At 39.0% G+C, this 21,814-nt stretch overlaps 1 protein-coding gene across 3 annotated transcripts in view; it reads right to left on the bottom strand.

Moving 5' to 3' along the window:
• The window catches only part of cntnap2a (contactin associated protein 2a), a 248,014-nt gene that overhangs the window by 108,520 nt on the left and 117,680 nt on the right, over positions 1-21,814 (bottom strand). For all 3 annotated transcript variants that reach the window (XM_086021181.1, XM_086021180.1, XM_086021182.1), the window contains 6 exons: positions 18,226-18,373; positions 14,333-14,385; positions 13,962-14,112; positions 12,719-12,903; positions 10,357-10,500; positions 9,127-9,388 (listed from right to left, as the gene is read on the bottom strand). In XM_086021181.1, coding sequence (XP_085877307.1) covers positions 9,127-9,388; positions 10,357-10,500; positions 12,719-12,903; positions 13,962-14,112; positions 14,333-14,385; positions 18,226-18,373 — 943 coding nt within the window. The remainder of the gene's footprint in view (positions 1-9,126; positions 9,389-10,356; positions 10,501-12,718; positions 12,904-13,961; positions 14,113-14,332; positions 14,386-18,225; positions 18,374-21,814) is intronic.

The following is a 21,814-nucleotide window of genomic DNA, read 5'->3' on the forward strand; positions in this document are numbered from 1 at the left end:
AGTACACAAACCACTTGCATACAACACAATACAGAAATGCTCATTTTCAAAACCCATACTATCAGAGACACTTGTATTTAAAATATTTTTTATAGTTGCCATGAAACCACAACATTGACATTATGCCAGGGTAGCTATCAATGAGGAATTGTGTGTAAGTCAGCTACTCTATGTCAACTACTACCCTACCAATAAGAATCTAGATATTCACAAGTGATTTGACCTTTTTGAATATGAACCTCGAGCACAGTGTATTATTTTCATGATCCAATTACGAGGACTCTAGGGGATGCCATTCAAGTGTCCAGGTTTTTGAATACTCATATTCATGCTCATTACAAATGAATAACAATTGCTTTTTGAAAAATCGTTTTACTTTTAATCGAAACAAAGTTTGAGATGGGGAACTAGTATGGAAAAAATGTGAAACTGCCATTCATTTTACTTTAGTTTCCGAACAAACACCTTATCAAAAACAAGCCATAAAAACATTTGATGTTGAAAATACCTTGAAATGAAAATTTAGAGCATCATCATCATTTCAGTGATTTTTCTTTAAGAGTGACAGAAACTAAAAAAGAAAGAATCAGCTTGAACTGATACCTGGACTATGACAAAGGCGAAGTGAGACTTCACAAATTTAATACAATTTAAATGTGGAAAATGGATACATTTAATTTGCATATGCAGTTTAACCATTGTGAAGGAAGCCACGTCTTTGATGTCATGTCTTTTAAAAGAAAGTATTTTGCACACTCGATGCTTTCTATCTTGATAAACAAATCTCCCAAGATGTCTAAGCTTAACCTCCTCTGTAAACCATTAATTCCTGAAAAATTGACCACCTATACAGAGTATAACAGATGTTAAGGTTTCCAACTCAGTTACCTTTGCAAGACTGAATATACAAAACCAAGGATTTCTTTAGAAGAAAAGCGACAATTTTTTTTCAACACAAACCTAACTAGTGCATCAATAAAATGGGAAGCATTAAAGCTTAAAACAATATCATAATATAGGCAATCAAATACTTCTTAAACCTGTATTTTCAACTTTGACCAAGGAAGCTAAAGTTAATCTGGAAAATAAATAAATAAATATTGAGAATTTAATAGAGATCCTGAAGGGCATGAATAATGGAAAGGTATCCGGGCTAGATGGGCTGCCTATAGAAATATACAATATATTTGCATTCATTCCTTATTTGATCAAAAAGAACAAAATTGAGTGTTTATTAAGTAGACAAGCATTTCATAACATTTGCAGACTAGTGAATCTAATGTTTTTTTTTTGTTTTACAAAATATTTTTACAAGCTAAATGAATGATAGCTTTGAGGTGGAAGGAAATTGAGAGCTCAAACTCTGAACATTGGATTAGAGATGGACTATTGCAGGTATTGATTGTCATGCTTACTTTTATTGCAAATTAATTGATTCAACAGACGGACATGGGCTGATTAAAATACTTCAACTAATTTGAAGTAAGCTCCCCTTCAGTTATTCTCTGTCGATCCCTGTGAGACATTCACAAATAGTTCACACCTGCACCAAGGCCTTGAACTCCGTATACAGAGCAGGGAGGCAAAAATAAACACACTATTATTGATAGTCCCTTACAAGTTTTATGAACACGTTCCTTTGGTTCGCATGAAAAAAAAATACAAGAGAAAACGCGCTGCCATTATTTCAGGCATGAGTAACAATATAGTAAGCTTTATTATTTGCATTTTATTCTGCCTTCTAAGAGTTTGTCTGCTACTTTCATGAGATGTAGTCACACTGGAAACAAAGGCTGCGAGATATGACAGTAAATGTGCCAACTGATTAAAGGTAACAACAACTAATGAGTACCTTTCATACTATGTAGGGTGCCAATATTTCCACTTAACCCATTAAGGCCTGAAGCGCCTTTCTCAACAGCTCCCCAAAACCTAAGGTCGCCTTTGGAATTACCCTTGAAAACCTGAAGTTCTTCCAGAAATTCAACACTTACAAAATGATTAATATCTCAGCCCTGTAGCAGACAGAAACATAATTCCAAAATAATTAAAGCGCTTAGACATGTGGCTTTCACACAGGCAGAATTTATTGTTTCAATCGAAGATGTAAAAATAACGTGTCAGTGCAAGAGAAGCACTATTTTAATTTAAAAAAAAATTGAGTGGTGATTACCATCCTCTATTCTGTTGCAAAGACGTCAATATCGTAATTGTTTATAAACCATATGATATCACGTTTGACTGGTTCCCCTGGTCATGCACGTCGTCTATATATCACTGCCGTTACTTTAATCAGAGCTCCCGGCGATCGACGGCGTTCGCCATTAGCCTACCGACGGCTTGAAAAAATTCCACGACATCCTCCGTGGTCTTGCGACACCGTCACGTGTATATTGTGATGCATTAAGTTGACTAAGAGACAGAGAATTGGATTAAAAAAGGACAGTGACGTATCCGCTCTCCCGGTTTGAAAGGTAGAAAGACGCAACAGCGCTCCCGGTTATAGTGGTAGAAACGCGGTCATGCGCTCCCGGGCTTAATGGGTTAAAGCAATGACAGATCCAAATTAAACTGACCCGACAAACAGATTCATAAATACACAGTGTTAAGCAGTGCTTATTATGCACGCATCAGTTACCTTTATTATGATAAATCTGTTCAAATCCTAGGGATAAATGTAATGGTGAGAAGGTAGGATGTGACAATTGACAAATATGGAGCAGTAGTCAAGTGTATTCAATGCCATGATTTATAAACCTTCACAGATCCCCTGCATGCTTGAAATATACGATTAGCATTGTCATATGCATTTCGAATTGTGTGTGCTGAAGGATTTGTCCAATATTACAATCAGGATGGTAATTACTGACTCTAGATGGATGGCTGAATATTAGCCAATATATATTATGTTGATTAGAGAGTAATTGCATTACACATTTTTGGTTATCACACACAAACCGCTAAATGTACTTATAACAATCATATAACAGTCAATAGAAAGAAGAAAGAAAACTATTTTGTCTTGTGTAACTCACACATCAACAAGCCTTCACATAACTGCACGAATACAGCTTTGTCTAATGTAATGGAATGTGGCTTTGAGGGATATCTGACAAGAGCTAGAAGTCCTTGTGACCAAGGATGTCTCCGGGTCAGACGACCTGGTCCTTGAAGTGATTAACCATAGATGGATTAACCATTATCTGACAGCACAACACTATATATGTGAGGGTTGCATCTCAGCCAGCGCCCTTTTCTCACTTCGCCCCCATGGGTGTGAGTGTTTGCAAGTTAAGAAAAGAAGCCCAGACCTTGTCTGATTCCTATATGTCAGAGATTGAAAGAAATGGACGAGCAAATTCAATCAACTTGTGTGAGTCTTGATTTACATTGGATGCTTTCTTGACAGATTCAACAAACACTCATTGGAAAATGGTTGTTGTTTGTGAACTAATAATTGAGCTTACATCCCAAGTGAGGACCTGCTGAAATGTTCCAACAGCAAACGTAGGTTGTTTCAGGAGATCCCTAAATGTAAATTTGTACATAGGTCAATCAAAAGTCCCAAAATTGGAATTCGGCACTAAATACGGCCTGTCGTGTAAATCCAGCTACTGCGGTCAATCCAATGCTTTCTAAGATAATGTTCTATGTGCTGAATATGGTGGAGTTGGCGAGTTAATGAGTAAGTAAAAGGGGAAGGCAATGAAAAAAATTAGAGCAGGGTTCCCTTTGGAATCACAACCAAGTACCCTCCATTAATGCGCTCTCACATTCTTCTTTTTTTCCCTGTCAGAAGAGGAGAGGAGTGCCTTTCCACAGGTCACAAACAGCCTTAGGGGGGAACTCTTACTCCTACATCCAAAAGAACACATCACAGTCGCATTTTGATTATGTTGTGCATAGAGAAATTGCTCTGTGTGTGTTCTTAGCGGAGGGGGAGATTTACTGTATCTGGGCTCTGTCTCTAGTGACAAATAACAACTTTAATGAGCTGGGACCCACCGCAGCGAGAGTGAGGTTATGAAGAAATATTGATTGGATGTTATCAGAAATGTTGAGCTTTTTATTCATCGCCGCCCTCCTTTCATATACTCCTCCTCATTTTCTTTTACAACCCCAACCTGTCCCCATGGATTTTGGCTTCAAATACCATTCAGAAATTACAAGCAGCTAGCTGGTGAGGATATGTGATGATCAATCTTGACAATATTGGGTAGGAAGTGCTTCACATGCGATATCCGCAATTGCAAGATAGCTATACATTATTCAACTTATACTGTAGCTACAGAAAAAAAAAATCCAGATTCTTACTACTTACAGTAATGATCTGTATTTTGTTAATTGTCTTTTTTAGAAGTTTCAGTGTGTGTGTGTGTGGGGCTCAGTAAGGACCGACTCACCCTTTTGTTCAATGTATAATAATAATAGTAATAATAATAATATTACAACAAGTGGATCAAAACAAATGGATTGTGAGTAATTAGAGGTTGACGGCTCACAACATTGTGTCAAACCATATGTTCTCTGAGGTCATTTGTAGTGGAGAGCAAGCAACATAAACACACTTTTACAGTTTATGTTTGCCGCTGAAGTCCTTCTGGGAAATATTATGGTGTGTATAATGTTTTATCCTCCTCCACGCCATGTGAACTAGCAGAGTTACAACACTACAGCATGTTTATATTAGAGCTTGAACCAGAAGGACATTTTGAAGGTTATAAAATGGTATGATTCAGTGACTTCGCATCATCTGAAACTGTGACGACCAAAATGTGTGTTTTATGTCGTTTTAGCAAGCTTGCAAAGGAGTGGAACACTTTTAGTGTATTGGGAGGTTTCATGGGAAGATTGGCAGAGCAAAGTATTACATTGATTTAGTTGAATTGTACTTTAATTAAGTTATTCTTCTTTCAATATATATATATATATATATATATATATATAGAAAGTACAGCATGTGAGCAGCGTATCAAACTATTACCACAGCCGAGTGAAGGAACAAATTATGTTTTGCTTTCTGTATGTGTATGTCGCTTCTCACCATGTGTCACTATTTAAATGCCACTAAGATTTAAATTTTAAGTCTACTTGGCTGCCACGGTGATACTGAAGCTAGAAGCCAGCGTGACTCGCTTATTTCAGACATACTAATAACAGAATCAAAGTCGGGAAGCGTGCGCTGCTGCGTGCGAGTGAGCTTATTTATCTGTGTATTCTAGTAATAGTGATGTAATCACAGGCTCAAGACCAATTAGCCGAGAGGGTAACGCCGTAATAATCCCTACCCCTGGGCGTTGGCCTATTAAAGCAGCAGTGGACAGAATAAATGAGTGTCTTCAGGAAGAGAGAGGGAGGAAATGAGAGCAAGGGCGGGAGGGAGTGGGACACAACAAGGGAAGGTGGGAATAAAATAAAAATTACCTCGAAAGTTGCATTAACTGATACGCTCAACATTTCAAGAAACAGCAACAGTACGTTATTCATTTTTGTTTCAGCAGGAGACAATGTTAAGATGAGGTCAGACTCCAAGAATGTAGCTTGATTTTGACGTGACAAACAGTGTGTCGTGGCCGATTTTGAGCTGTCTTGATATGTCATAGCCAGTGTAGTGTGATATACTCAACGATTGGTCATCTGGCGTCTGAGAGGCTTCATGATCATGATGAAAAAAGTCTGGCATGTCAGAATTTTGGTTCGTCTTGCCAAATAGTGTGACATATCCTACATCATCCCACTATTGTTTTCCTTGGCATTGACCAAATAGACATGGAACCTATCACTCCCTGACTAGCGGGCTCTAGCTCCCTTTTCTGCTCGAGATATTTCACAGCACAGTACAGTACATAATAACACTGTTGTGTCAGTGTAGTTGCCCCGAAAAAATTGGATCCCCTGCCGTGGGAGCGCGCAAACATTGAGTGAAAGCGGTGCAAAATTACCACACTTATTTTCATTTGAAGACATGAAGACTTTGGTGTTTTTCATTTTCAATTTCAAGAGCCCCTTACTGAACCACAATACAAAATACATAGATTTCCATATTAAAAGCTTTGTATCCACTTTGCCATCTTTTGTCCAGGACAGTACACAAGTCCTAAATAAATTGAGAGAAATAAAGAACATTGGCTCTGGATACTTAGTAACGATGGATTTTGACTCCCTACACACTAATATTGCACATGAAGAAGGACTTACAGCTCTTGCGCATTATTTTGAAAAGAGGTCCTCTGAACAAATGCCACCTGATGGATTCATAGTATAACTAACAAAGTGGACTCTCTATAACAATGTTTTTCTGTTTCTCAACCAAATGTATGAACAACAAAAGGGAACAGCAAAGGGGGCTTGCTTTGCACCCAATTATGCCAATTTATTTGAGTTTTTGGGAAGAAAAATGTGTTCATTCCAATTCAAATATGGGTTTGGATAAAATAAGTGGAGACGCTATATAGATGATGTATTGCTCCTTTGGACTGGGTCGAAAGAAGAATTGATTCAATTTCATTGCTATTTAAATAATACAAATACAAATCTTAATCTTAGTCTAGAGTTTTCTGTGTCACAGGTGACCTTTCTAGATTTAAAAATCTACAAAGATCATAATAAAGATCTCCATACTAAAATCTATAGGAAACCTACCGATCGCAATTCCATTTTGAGGGCGGACAGTTACCACCCCCCATGGTTGTTAAAAACATCCCCAATAGGATTTGTGATGATGACACCGATGTCGACAATCTTGCTCAAGATATGGGACAAAGATTTAAAGAAGAGGATACAAAGAAGAAATAATTTCTACAGTTTATCCAAGAGCTTAGAGTCAAAATTGAAGCGATTTACTAATTCAAAACCAAAAAAATGAAGATCTAATCAAGTGTATTTTATAACACCCTACACCTCTGAGGCTAATCGAATTAAACATGTACTCAAACGAAATTGGAGTATCCTTACAAGTGATAGCCTACTTAGAGCAGTCCTCCCAGAGACCCCCACAATTTGCTTTCGAAAGGCACCTACCCTCAGTAACAAACTGGTCAGAATTCACCTTTCCCCTCTACAAAAAAGACGTGGCTTAGTACAAGGACGGGCAATTTTAGATGTGGTAACTGTACACACTGTGACATCATAAAGACTACTAGCTTATTTATGAATCTGAATCAAAAATATAATATTAATTCATTTATCAACTGTAACATCAGCTATGTAGTCTACAGACTTGAATGTCCTTGTGGCCGCTTGTACATAGGTAGAACTAAACGCAAATTCAAATCCCAACTTGCGGAGCAGAAACAAGCCATTAGGACCGGTAACCCTCTATACCCTATGGCACTGCACTATAAACACTCAAACCATTGCAGTAGAACTTTGAAAGCCTATGGTATTGAACATATTCCCGAGCCCATAAGGGGAGGGGACAGATTAAAAAGACTACTACAGAGGGAATCTTATTGAATTTATACATTAAGAGCCACAGAGTTTCCTGGTCTCAATGGCAAACTGGATTTTATCCCTTTTCCTTTAAGGTCTTTTTTGCAAAAAGGATATTGTTAATAATTGAATATACTACTTGTCAATTGTGATTTATTTTTAGTAGCTACTTTTGGAATGTTGCAGATTGGATGCTTTGCACCAGCTGACTGCATGGGTCCAGCCCACATAGATCATGTGACCTACTAGTATAAAAGCAGTACCATGCTCGTCCACTCAAGCTTGCCCTGAAAAAGGCCTACCAAGGCTGAAACGCGTAGGCATTATCTTCAACTGGCCATGTTAAAATAAAGGCTTTTTAATTCAAAATATTTTGAGTGCCTCAGTTTCCATTTTTTGAAAAAAAAAAAAAAAGTGCTTGCATTCAACAATCAATTGCTGCGTAGATAAGCAAAAGAAACCCAAAAACCCACTCGCGTTCACAGTTCAATAACACTCTCACAGCAGGACACCTAAAAAATAAATTGCCAAACCATTCGCACGACGTGAACCCAATAGAGTCAATGCAAAGGCGACTTGTGGTGCAAAACAGCAGCAGATGACAAAAGACGCATGTGATATGAAATGAATCAGAAGAAGAAGTGAAACTACTCACATAGTACTATTTGCATGGCATGCTTCCGTGTAAAGTTATCCAAAAAAAATAACACGTCAGGGTTAACCCATTAAGGCTTAATATATATATTAAGCATAACCACATTTCTACCACTAGAGTCAGGAGCGTCACAATGGTGGTCGCCGTCATTCCCGGGAGCCCTAAAATGAGTAACGGCAGTGATATAGATGACGCGCTTGTGGACTTTGAACCAGTAGACCCAATCGAACGTCATGGTTAAGATATACCTTTGAAGACAATGACAATATCGGCAGCTTTGTAACAGAATAGAGGATGGTAATTAAATAGTAAAGGATTTTCTTCAATTAAAAATAGTGCTTCTCTTGCACTGACAGCTTATTTTTATGTCCTCGATTGAAACAATAAGATCAATAGACTCGGGCCTGTGTGGAAGCCACATGTCTAAGCTCTCAAATGCTTTTGGAATGATGTTTCTATCTGCTAGGGGCTGAGATATTAATTATTTAGTAGGTGTCAAAATTTCTGGGAAAACTTCAGGTTTTCAAGGGTAATTCCAAAGATGACCTTAGGTTTTGGGGAGCTGTTGAGCCAGGCGCTTTAGGAGTTAATGGGTTAAGACACATTAATATGGAGTATAACTGTAAAATCTTTGAAAACTGGGTAATAGGCACAACTATGCACCGTACTTGCAATGGAACGCAATTAGAACCAACACGAAAAATAATTGCATTACAGCTGTGTGGCCAAAGTCAATCAGAGTCCAGCATATCCTATTCAGCGGGCACCCATTTAGCAATCATCCTGCGCAACCGAAGAAGAACCAGCGAAGCAATTTGATTATCTGGGATATTTGCATTACTTGATTACGGCTATCGGTTGTAATTTAATTTGAACCAAGTTGGAGACATCGCACGCGCACAATCATAGACCACAGGTGATGCCTATATTCACTATTTTTTGAATGATTTGAACATTTTTTGGAACACCCGATATCATGAAAATAATAACTGTATGCATGGCTTAGCTGCTTATCTGTACGTGTCCACATTCTGACTCACCTGATGTTAAGCCCACCAGGTAGTGCCTGGCTGCCCTGGTTACATTGATGTGAAGAACCACCTTGCCATCTTCAAGTGACATTTCCAGAGTTCCATCGTCAAGGTTACTGAAGAGGAGCAGCCCGTGCGGATTCCATGTACGAAACTGAAGACCCACCGATATTAGGTTGTGAGCGGCTCGACCAGGCAGTTGTAGGAAGCTGGTGGCGTTAAAAAAGACGGGAAAGGAGTGCGTCTCCACACAGGAAAATGACAGGTTACGCTGTGAAGATGAAAATGTAGAGATTGAGAGAGAAAAGTCAGTCAATTGCAATAATAAGAATAACACAAATAAGATGATGAAGAAATGATGTAAAAGCAGTTGTCCATCATCCTGTATAAAAAGTGAGGATGGATTTAGAGAGAACACGTGGAATCGGATATCCTTAGATCAGAATCAGACCTCAATCAAATGTGTGATTACAAATCCAATATGATATATCTGCGTTTGGCTGGTGACCAGCTCAAGGTGTGCCCAACCTCTCTCTGGGCTAGGCTCCAGCTCAGCTGCGACCCTGATGACGATACAAGGTAGAGAAAATGGCCGGACGGATGTGTTCAAACGGGCAGATTGAATAGACCCCGTCATTGTGAATCTGATGTCATTGAGTGATCTGCAGTGTAAATTCGGCCCAAGATCCTGTCACACTTGAATGTTTAGGCTCTGCTCGAAAATAAAAGTGCTCAACACAGCGATCAAAACTAAATCCTTCGCATTGTATTCAGCTGCTTTTCAAGCAATTCACGGTGCCTGTGAGATTGTGCCTTTGAAATGTGAATCTATTTTGATGAGGAATTAATAGCTGTGTGAGTCAAAGCGGATTTGAGCTGTAGCTTGAACTAAACTTTGATTGCACCTTCTTTTGTCCAGGCAATCTTTTGAACAAAGATCAACACAGACCCACAGAACTTTAGTGAAGCGAAAGAATCTTGATATACACTTGAATGGAATATAGAACAGTGGTTAAAATAACATACTGAATGACTGATAAGTCTGCCCACATTACATACATGTGTGACTGCATTAAAAGTTTTGGGGAAGAGTTCAGCTATTCAATTAATGTGTTTAGCATTATCGATTGCAGTAGTGCAGAACTGCAATGAATATATTGTGTGCTGACGCAATTTTAGAAAGATAAGATGTACGGTATGAGCTGTGTGTGTGTGTGAACAAGTGCACATTTGACTCACAAAGCTTGAGGTGTCCAGCTTCTTCCTTCGGGCCAGGTCAGTAATATTATCTCCATTGTAGTTGATGCTCTCCATGCAGCCTTTAAAGTTCTTGCGCCCACCTCCCACTGGTTTGCCGCTGTATGGCATCCCCCCGAAGCTCAACTAGTGAGACAGAGGAGGATAATATGTTCAATTGCGGTTGGCATTTGTTATGTTCAGTCAGTGTAAGGTGCCGTATAACTGCTCTGGTGTGTTTGGATATTATTAGTTATGGTTGAAACAGGAAGTGATTTTTCTTTGGGAAAAACGCACTGCAGCTGCCAATACTGCCCATCAAGTTTGGGCTACATGCACAAAAACGGTGTTTCTCAAACTAAGAGAGTCCACTGACCAGCCAATAAGAAACGCAAGCGCACAGGTTCCGTTGGGCTGTAAAAGGAACGCTCAAACTGAGGTCAAACAAGCTGCAGCACTGCAACACCAAGAGATTGTTGAAAGAGTCCAGGCAAAGGAAGAGCTGGGCTGGAATGGGGAAAGGCACCACGCTTCTAGTCTGTGGCCAACCCAAAGAGAAGAAGGCGTCGGTGGCAGAGGTGAAGAGGATTGAGGAAAAACACTGCAAGATCAAGGTTGTGCTGTGGGTGCCAACAAGAGGCTGGCAGTGAGTTGTCAGCAGGAACATCAGTTGGTCAGACCAGTGGAAGATACTATTTTTGTATTGTTAGTACGCTTCGGCAAATGGGGGGAAAAAAAGTTTTATCACCTTTAAATGAGGTCATAAATGTGCACCATTAGCTCATTAAAATCCATTTTACAAGAGAGGATATCCAATTAGTGCGCATCTCTCAGGGAGTACTACCTGTTGTGGCCAATCAGTGCAGATAGCAAATAACTTAAAACATAACATGGCAGCTGGCGCAATGGGAAAAGCCATTTAAAGAAATTGATAGAGTTTGGGGCCCACAGGCAAAAAATGAATGCTAATAAAGATATAGTGGCATTTTAGGAAGCGGGAGGGATGCACGCTAGCCTCAATAAGATGGATTTTATGTTTTTTATATTTTTCATATATTGTAGATAGCCTCAGTTGTTGGTTTTATATTTGAAGAAAGTTCAGTAGTCCTTGTAAACAGAGCAACAGTTAGATGCACATCCACACTGATATAAGGCTTAAATTGGAGCGGAGGTTTCCAGGATTGCACACATACACACACAACCGATGCATAAACACACACACTTCTGACTCTGTTGTATGGATTTCCGTAAAGATCCCTTAATTTTTTTTATTTGAACAGCTTCACTTTAATTGACCTGCCTTGGTTCTCAGTGTCTGACTTCAGCAATAGATGGTAAAGGTCACACACACACACATGTGCGTATATCAATACAGCCACACACTAGCCACATGCATACAATGAACACAAAAGCAAATACAAGCAGGCCTGTAATCACATCACACACAAACAGCTATCATCCCACTTACACATTCCAAAGAAAAATCAATTTCCTGTTTCAAGTATTATTATGCAAACCCATTGTGCCACCTTCCATTACTAAGCAACATTAATTATATGAATGTTATGGATTACCATCATATTAGCACAGTGTAAAGCCAATATATAATTTCCTGGGTGCTATCATTTTACTCTTGAGATAGCAGAGGCCATCAGTGAGGAGCAAAAAGTTGGTGCATTTGCATACATATAGCAAAGTTTCATACAAGTATACAATTTATTAGGGATTTATTTGCCAGCTGTATATCGTCACTGTCCTGTGAAAAACACGTCCAATTTTGGAAATTGTTTCTAATTTTCACAATGTGATGTCCGTAATGTAGAAACACCATTCACGTAAAAATACGAAAATTGAAAAAAATTGACAGAAGTGTTTTTCACAGGACAGCGACGATATGCTATTTTGTATACTTTGTTCACAGTTAGTAAACGGTGAGACTTATTAGAAGTTATTTCTTTAATCATTAGATGCATATAAAGGTATCTTGGCAATACCTTTCAAATAAAAAAATTAAGGGATCTTTACGGAAATCCATACAACAGAGTCAGAAGTGATTGTTCTTCAAAAGTATATGAATATTTGTGTTCTGTTAATAGTATTAATAGACTCGACCATGACACCAGGAATTATTTCCCCATATTTAGTTAAGTACGGCCATGTCAATATGTGCATATCGTTGCTGTCCTGTGAAAAACACTTATGTCCAATTTTGGAAAAAAATTAAATTTTCACGTTAATGAGGCATCTGTAATGCGGAAACACCATTCATGTAAAAATACGAAAATTGAAAAAAAAATTGACAAATGTTTGTCACAGGACAGTGACGATACACTACATGTCTGTAGCATACATAAATGTGAATTACCTCATAGTCCAAATCCAGGTGGTCAAATTCCCCATTGGTCCTGAAATGTTGAGTGTGTCTATCCAGGGTGAAATTGACATTACGCCGGTAACGCTCGATCACCACCGAGTGCCAGTGGTTGTCATCCAGGAGGCTGCCCGTCGTCACTGAGGTATGACCCAGAATAGAGCCGTACTGGTTACTGCCTGTAATTAATGGGATGATAGCATGAGAAACGGGAAATTCCTTCACAAATCATTTATAAATGCTGAACCGTGATTTGATCATCCAATGAATATTTTTGTAAATTCGTTATGTTGTTTTAAATAAATCGTTTTTGTTGTCCATTGAAAATCAGAATTACAATTAGCGTAAAGTAAAATTGTTTTTGTTGTTTCACTGGGTAGCTACAGATCCCGAAATACACCTCCTTGGTGATGAACGTTATTGTTATTATATGGATCACCTCAGGGAAAATCTTGGGGAATGCTTTGGTAGAGCTATGATCTTTGTAATTTATATTCTGTCTCTCTTCCGAAAAAGTCTAGTATTTTGTAACTGCCACGAGTTTTGACTGACAACAAACATGCTTTGCCTTTTGTGTTTTAAAGTGGAAGCCAACCCAAACATTTGTTTTCAAGAATATGTTCCCAGCAGGCCCACTCGTTGAAACACAGCATTCTGATTAATTTTGTGTTTGTGGAATACAAATTATGCAGCAAAATGCACTTGTTTTTAGCCATCTCTGGGGGCGGGCGGCCATTTTGTCTTCTGTCGACTGAAAATACCATCACAACTGCTCACAACGGCCGATGACGGCTGACCTGTTTTCTGAATCTGAACCGTGATTGGTCTTTGTGAGTAGTTGTGATGTCATTTTCACTCGACAGAAGACAAAATGACCACACCCGGATATGGCTAAAAGTGAATGGATTAACACTTATTCCACAAACGCAATATTTATCAGAACGCCTTGTTTCAACTAATGGGCCTAGAACATATTGTTGAAAAAAAAATGTTTGCATTGACTTTCCCTTTAACTAATCTTAAATGTGTTGAGAAATGGTATTGCTCAGCCTCCGTGTCAAAACAATCAAATGGATAAAAAGCAATGCCATTTGCGTGAATGCATGACTGTCTTTCCAACAATCATATGAGAGTCACACTCTCACACACATTCCATCCAGCCTTGCAGAGCAACACTGATAACATGGATAATGATTTGGTTGGGTACAAAAGGCACTATGATTGCTCTGTTGCCCACCTAGGTTGATCTGCAGCAGCAGCATGGCCTTGCGGAGCTCCAAGGTGATATAGTCCCCCTGCTGCCCCTCTCCATGAAGAATGACACCCTCACTCTCCGACGTCTTGAACTTTAGTGCGATCACGTCCTTGATGAGTTTCATCTTCTTCACCTAGATGCAATACACACAGCAAATCCTTTAGTTTGATGTTTATAGCCTACAAAGGAGAGTTGAGTATTTCAGTCGCTTTCATCACAATAGCGTTTTTAAAAGCAGGATTTCACAAGCTCCCACCTCTGCAGCATACCTAAATGAGCACATCAATACACGATGACGCACATCAAACATTTTGACTATGTTTCTGCTCTTGAACATTGAAAACAAATATTACCTTGAACCGATATGAGATCACGCCCTGTCCATCAAAGTTGATCATGTCTGCCCCTGAAACAGATGAAAATAAATGTGAGAGGGATGAAGACAATTCAAAAAGGCAAGGGAGACCACAGCAAGAAAATACGGTCTACCTCTTATTCCAAAAACAACCATTTGATACCATATGCATTACAAGGCATCACAAGTCTCTGTTCCCACGGAATCTGCAATTGTAAAATGTGCATGTAAAGGACGGATAAGTAGAAAGGTGGCAAAGCCTTGGAGTGATTGTCCGATGTGATTTTGAGATCTTCAGAGAAATGAAGTGAGGCGTTTGAAGTAGTCCTCAATCTTAGATGACCACACTGCCTGTTCAAGAGGTTGGCAGTGTGATGTGTGTCCTGTGATGGGATTGGATGGAGCATATTGTATTTTTTTTTATGATCAACTGCAAAGAGACTAGAAAAGTATTCAGAAGGCAGTTACAGCAGGCTTCCGCGAAAGGTGGAAAGATTGTGGTCTGCATCAACAAACGTCTGATATGATACTGATGTGAAGGCACTCAGCCAAGACTCAAGGGGAGTTATTAAAAATAGCCATAAATGGCAAATACCTGTCAACTCGTAATTTGCACTGGTGTTCTTGGCCCGTCCAGTGTTCCACCCAGGTTTTCATGAAAACAGTTTCACGAAAATCAGTTTTTGCGCTCCATTCTCGCTAAAACCTTCTCTTTTCTTATTTCCTTCATCCCTTATGGCTCTTTCTATCTATCCAGTCCTCATCATCATCACTCTGTGCCATGTTTATGTTGCAGCCTCAGTAGATGACAGTTTTCCAATGGCTTCATGAGGTATTGTACATTTAGACCGACTGTGTGATGACAGGCTGGGAACTTAATGGAAACTTGAGAGTTCTACAAAGTGCCGACTCCTGGGTGATGAAGAGCATAAGGGTGGCAGATATGTTGACCTGCCGCTGAGTGGGTCAGGGCTCATTGGCGTGATATAACCTCTTGGACTCTATCCAAGCTTCACAGCTGGCCTGGATGAACACCAGCAAGCACACATGATGGCCAAGGTTTTCTGACCTTTATTCTGAAGAATTATTTTGGACAGCCAGATAGTGACCCATGAAGGCACAGAGTGTTAATTAGCTCGCAACATACTCTATTTGGACATATTTGTGAGACCACAATATCACGAATGCAAGGCTTTTATTCACCAGCGATTGAATGTTAATTGCATGTTGATTGCATGTTACGGTATTTATTTCCACAGCTATTTTATAGCTATATTGTCAGAAACGTTTTTTTTTTTTTTTTAGTTTCTTGAATAAAATTAAGTTATTCAACATTTGTATTAAATTTGTATTAATTAACACTAGTATTATATATTGAAAATTATGTTTTCTGCACACTTTCAAAATGTCTGATTTCACATGAAGATGCTTCATAACGATCAGAAAGACTTCCTTCAATTCTAGTTACGACATCAACTACAATTTATATGTACAAATAATTAGTCTGTCTTGACTCCTTACTTTCAATTTCCTGACTACTCTGTGGAGTAATTGATTTTTGGCTGATCCTTTGTTCATCAAAATGGAAATGAGCATTTCACAGCACGTTGGATCATGACTCCATTTTAGCCTCCAGCTCCAACACACAAACACAGACCCCGCTGTTCATTGCATTGGCCCAGATGAGTCAGAATATGCCACAGAACTCAATTATCATATTTATTCAAAGCCCAAGAATTACCATATCCAACTAACATACACAATTGGTAAATATGCAGGCAACAGTTATTATTATTTTTAAGTGCATAATAAATAACGATGAGTTGAGTGCTCCTACTGCTTGAAAAAAGTGGACGATTATGAGCGGATAGATAGCTGTTAATTTTTTTTCCAGACTGAAAGACAGTAGTATTGACAATTGTAATCATGCAAAATCACGTCTGCAGGTATTCCACAGTTTCATAGTGCGGCCTTAAAAACAATGCTGACAAACCACTCTGTCAATGTATGTGCTGCCGTGTCATCGCTGATTGTTCACTATTCTGTCTCAGCTGGTGCACAATATTTTTGTTTGAAAACTAGAGGAATTGAGGTCTATTTGCATCCCTGCGGGAAGAAGGGCGGACCAACAAAATCATTCCGTAACTCTATAGTTCAAGACTCATCCCATACACACTGCCTGAATGTATTTACAGTGGAACATCCAGCAAGTGGTACAATTTCCCGTTCAATCACAATTTGCTGGAAAACTATGCCCCAAAAGTTAGAATTTAAACCTAAGAAATAAACATTATCTTCTGTCGTCAGATCTACAAAATAAGATAACTAAAGTGTGCACATCACAATAATTTGACCTTGGAATTAGTATTTTGTTTGATTTAAACTCAGAATATGGCCTTGTAGATTTATCAAGGCTTTATTTTGATTAACCTCTTCCTTGGATATTGACTATCAATTTATTGATTACAAAAATGTGAACAGTTTTGGAGTGTAAATAGGTGATGGTAGTTGATCCATTTTCTAGACCGCATATCTTGTTCAAAGAGCTGGAGTCCATCTCATTGACTTCAGGTTGTAGCTAGACTACACACTGGACTACACACTTCACAACATCAGAAAACTGAATTTGCTGCCTGCTTGGCATTCAGGTGAGTGAAACACTACACCATCAGATGCTGAAGTTTTTTTTTAGCTGCCGACTAGGTACATTTTATTTCTGTATTGCATCTAGATTTTTATTGATTGATTTACGTCACATAATACGCAATTTATGATCACGTCGAACTGTAAAACAGGGTTAAATCGACAGCATAATATCCATCCAACTGTTCTGGTATTGACTTGTTTTTCAGGTATGCTTTTCTAACTTTTTACTCCCCAAATTGCTGGTGTTTGAGAGGTAGCTCCACTGCTGTGTACATTATTGATCGTTGCAGCCTTAAGAATAAGCAATGGATTTTGTTGAGGCTTTACGAGTAGCCCTATACGATTGTCTGACTAAGACGACTGGTAGCTTTCGGTTTGGAAAGTTTTGTTTTTCTTTTAATTCTGCCTCTATTTATAGTATAGCAGAATGCATTAGATTTGAAATCACTGTGTTTTAAGTCATTTTGGAGTAGGAGGAATACGGCAGCAGCAGAAACACTAGTGTCAGTTTTGCAAGATTTATTGAATTTTTGTGCCCCTATGAGAATTTCCTTTCTTACAGGTGGCAAATCAAGCAAGCTTTTGGACATACACTTGCTGCTTTGCTCAGAAGAGAGTCAACATTCCTGCCCCATGGGCACAGCTCTATTTGCATCTACTCTGGTCACTCTCTATCTTTTGTACCTCACCTTTCACAGATTTACATGCAACGCCATAACTGTAGCACACATTACTCTTTACAGGAATTTAGTCGTAAGATTTAATGTAGTGTGTTAAAGTTGGATTTGACTTGTGGTTTTGTTTTTGGGAATTCCAGTGGAAGTATAATAAATTGGGATGACCATAATTAAATAGATTTTTGAGCCTGGCACTGTTAATTTAATCTCAACTAGTTTGCAGTGATGTCAGCTATGGAAAACCGAGACATCCATGCAGACCTTCACTACAGCATAACTCGTTCAGGCGGCCGTACAGAACACTGGAATCAAAACGTGAGTTCAGTATCTGACAGATTATTTCATTCCATTAAAAGCAATCGTCATTGTTAGCATACGTTGCACAAGACAGCGTAAATGTGTACGTTTCTTGCAAAGGTTAAAGGCCGTTTGTTGTTATGGTAATGATTTATCATCCTGAAATGATTCTTGGTTAAATGTACATAAAATTGATATAAGTAAATATGAATATAAAAAAAAAAATGAAGACCATACTGAACTAATGCGAGTATGCACAATGACTACTTACAATACAAACAGCCATAGATTTCTATCCGAAGACCAATCCTGCCCTCTTTGCTCCATTCCAGGGGGACGAGCCTCAGGAATCGAGCCACGATTCCGTGCTGCAGCTCGTGCCGAATTGCACTCTCCGAGTTTGAGTTTCCAGAGAAGGCCTGTGCACATGAACGCAGACACACATGATGAAATTAAATACATCAAAGCCGCACGCCTAGGGTCAAACAAGAGACTTTGGGGAGCTAAGAGCAAAAGTATTTGTTCCGCTCACCACATCCTGCCCTGAGGAGACACACACACAAAACATACAACATAATTATGACTCTATATGAGTATTATTATGCCATGAGACAGTCTGGCTGCAGGGGATTTGAAGAGGAAATTGTGTCTTGTTGGATTGAAAGTACATGTAAGAAACTCTCTGTTCTTTTTCCCCTACTTAAAATGGCTCCCTTAAGACTAATGACATGGTTGACAATTTCTTTGAATAGTATACCTGAGTGGTCTCGCCAGTTCAAACAAACAATTATTGATAGCACGCCCCTTCAGTGAAAACCTCAAAACTTTTTTTTTTTTTCCCTCATGATCCGACCCTACAAATGTGGTGCTCTATTCCATGCTCCAAAGGGGCATGTAGAGACCTTTGGAGGGTAGACTGCTCTAAGTTGAAAAGGGTGCACAGGGAACTTTTTTTCGTGTGAAAACATTAATATAATATGTGCACAAAATGCTAAACTGTGACCATTCAAGATTAATTTGTAGCTCCCTCTGGACAGTTGAGTAGCAAATTGAGAGTTCCTTTTACTGTATGGAAATGATATGGTAGAGGTGGAGACCGGAGCTAAAGACAATGGCCTGGACAGTAGTGGGATGCCATTTTTTTAGGCTGGTAATACAAAGACATACAAAGACATTCTGAAAAAGCTGGTATTACAGTCTATTGATAAGAACAGACTACTAAAAAACACTTGTCTTTAAAGTAGAAGTCAACCCAAACATATTTTTTTCAAGAATATGTTCCCAGCAGGCCCACGAGTTGAAACACGGCATTCTGATTAATTTTGCGTTTGAGGAATACAAATTGCGCAGCAAAATGCAATTGTTTTTCTGTTCTCTGGGGGCGGCCATTTTGTCTTCTTTCGACTGAAAATGACATCACAACTGCTCACAACGACCAATGACGGCTGAACTGAGCCGTGATTGGTCGTTGTGAGCAGTTGTGATGACATTTTCAGTCGACAGAAGAAAAAATGGCCGCCCCCAGAGATGGCTAAAAACAAGTGCATTAACGCTTCCACAAACGCAATATTTATCCGAATGCCCCGTTTCAACTAGTGGGCTTGCATAGAACATATTCTTGGAAAAAAATGTTTGCGTTTACTTCCCTTTAAGGCAGTGCTTCTCAATTATATTTTGTTACGCCCCCATAACTCCGGTAAGAAGAAAATATTTAACACCCGCCCCCAACTCTCCACCGTGACTATAATTATAATTTGTCTGTTTGTTGCAAGTCCACTTCTGCAGAGGAGTGCACTCTGACAATTGTGCCACTGACACCTACTGTAGCGGATGTGCAATTACACTTGAATCTAGTACGGCAAACAGCATAGCCTTGTTTTTCTGCCCACAATAGCTTTGTAATCATGTTTTTTTTTTAAATAGAGAGTAAAGTGAGATACAAAATTTAAGTGTTACACCCTGAATTTGCAGAAAACGGGGAGAAGTAATCACAAGAGTGCTTGTATTTTGTTTCCTCAATAGACATTTTCTTGTGAGAGGAAAGTCTCCCGCTGTTGCCTGGCAGGTGCTTGGAGACATAAACATTCGATCTCAGATTGCTCGATCAGAAACGGTGGTGAGATGCCAGATAAACACCGTCACCGGTGTGACAGACAACAAAACTGAATAATAACAAAATAAACATTTAAACGTAACCATTTTTGTTTGTTTGTTGTTCCATAGTAGTTAAGGTCTTATCACAGACACATGCACACCCATAGCTAAACTAATGTTTCCCAACCTTTTTTGAGCAGACATGCTTAAGAACACCACCACACAATTTTTTTTATTTTCTGGACTCTAAGTCGCTACTTTTTCCAAGGTTTTGAACCATGCGGCTTACATAAGGTGCGGCTATTCTGTGTATTTTTCTTCCACCGCTAGGCCCGGTCCAACCTGAATTACAATACAATACAACACAATTGCCATTAACATGATGTGACTGCAGGTGGAGGAGTTCAACAGGCGAGGGCGCTGTGCACTAGGTTGTGAATTAGGTGGTATGCGAAAGTACGGCAATAAAAGGTGGACGTTAACTGACCAACTGGCGTGCCAGTGGGCAGTGAAGATAAGTACTGTTTATCTTCTCTTGGTTCTGTCCCGTTTTAATCAGCAAAACTGCTCCCGTGTTAAAAGACACTGTTAGGACAGAATCTGTTCAGGTACATACATGTACATTTACAGTTCAAAACCGTTCTGGAAATGCAGTAAATATCACATTTTTCAACACAGATGCGGCTTATATAAAGGTGCGGCTTACATGTGTTTTTTTTTTCATTATTATTATTATTATTATTATCATTTTTTTTTTTTTAAATAGAGTGGGTGCGGCTTATATAAAGGTGCGGCTTATAGTCTGGAAAATGCGGTAATAATGATCTTGTCTCAATTTACTCAGAAATCGATTTACTCAGTGCTAAACCTGGACCTGTCTAATTGAACACAAAACTTGGATAATGGATGAGCATTTAATTGTCCTTTCTATAACTAATAGTTGCTGGCAGTGGCGTCCATAATGTAAATAAAGACAGCCTGGTTGGGAAACACTCTAATCCCATGTGTTATGACATCTTAATTTCTTGTTCTTGTAATGATGTAAATGTCCAAATATTTTTGACCATAAAAACACTCGAATTATAACCTATATCTGATTCTTCGGATTCACCCGATTCTTCCTGTAACCCATTTCTCTTTGATCAAAATAATTCCCAAATCACTAAAAAACACCATCACCTTCACCCTTCTGCATATCTTATACATGCATGCTCAGAGTATTTTGGCCTAGAAGTTTTGGTTGAAGCAGTTGTAAAAACTCAATAGCTGAAAAGACAAGACAAAAGAAAGCCATGTGTTTTTCCAGATAAGATGCATGGCAGAAGAGGAAAGGAGGGAAACAGCTTTCAAATGCCTCCACACTGATCCATGTACAGTACTGTATGCGCCCCAAAAGATAACCTATCTCCACGGGTAAATGGTGAAGTTCAAACTAAGCTCAGAGCTACTTTGCATGCACAGTCCCAAAACAGCGATGAGGTGTTTCTGTCTCCCTGGTGCCTTTCCTTCTCTTTTATTTTTAACATTTCTATTTACCCAGGAAAGGTTAACTGAGCATACAAATGCACGCAAATTGTATATTAGTGCCCTGCTTCACATTCACACGGCTGCATATGGCTCTTTGGGGAAGCACTTGGGATGTTTGATGCTGTATGTTTAGGTGAATGGTTCAAATTCTTCCTCTGAGGAACTCAAACACGAAGAAACAGACTCACTAACAACTCTTGTTAGCGTGTGAGTGGCCTCCAGTCCTGGTGACACAAAAT

This window comes from Filicampus tigris, chromosome 21, assembly GCF_054856515.1.
Source record: "Filicampus tigris isolate MCC_2025a chromosome 21, RoL_Ftig_1.0, whole genome shotgun sequence".
Classification (NCBI taxonomy): Eukaryota; Metazoa; Chordata; class Actinopteri; order Syngnathiformes; family Syngnathidae; genus Filicampus; species Filicampus tigris.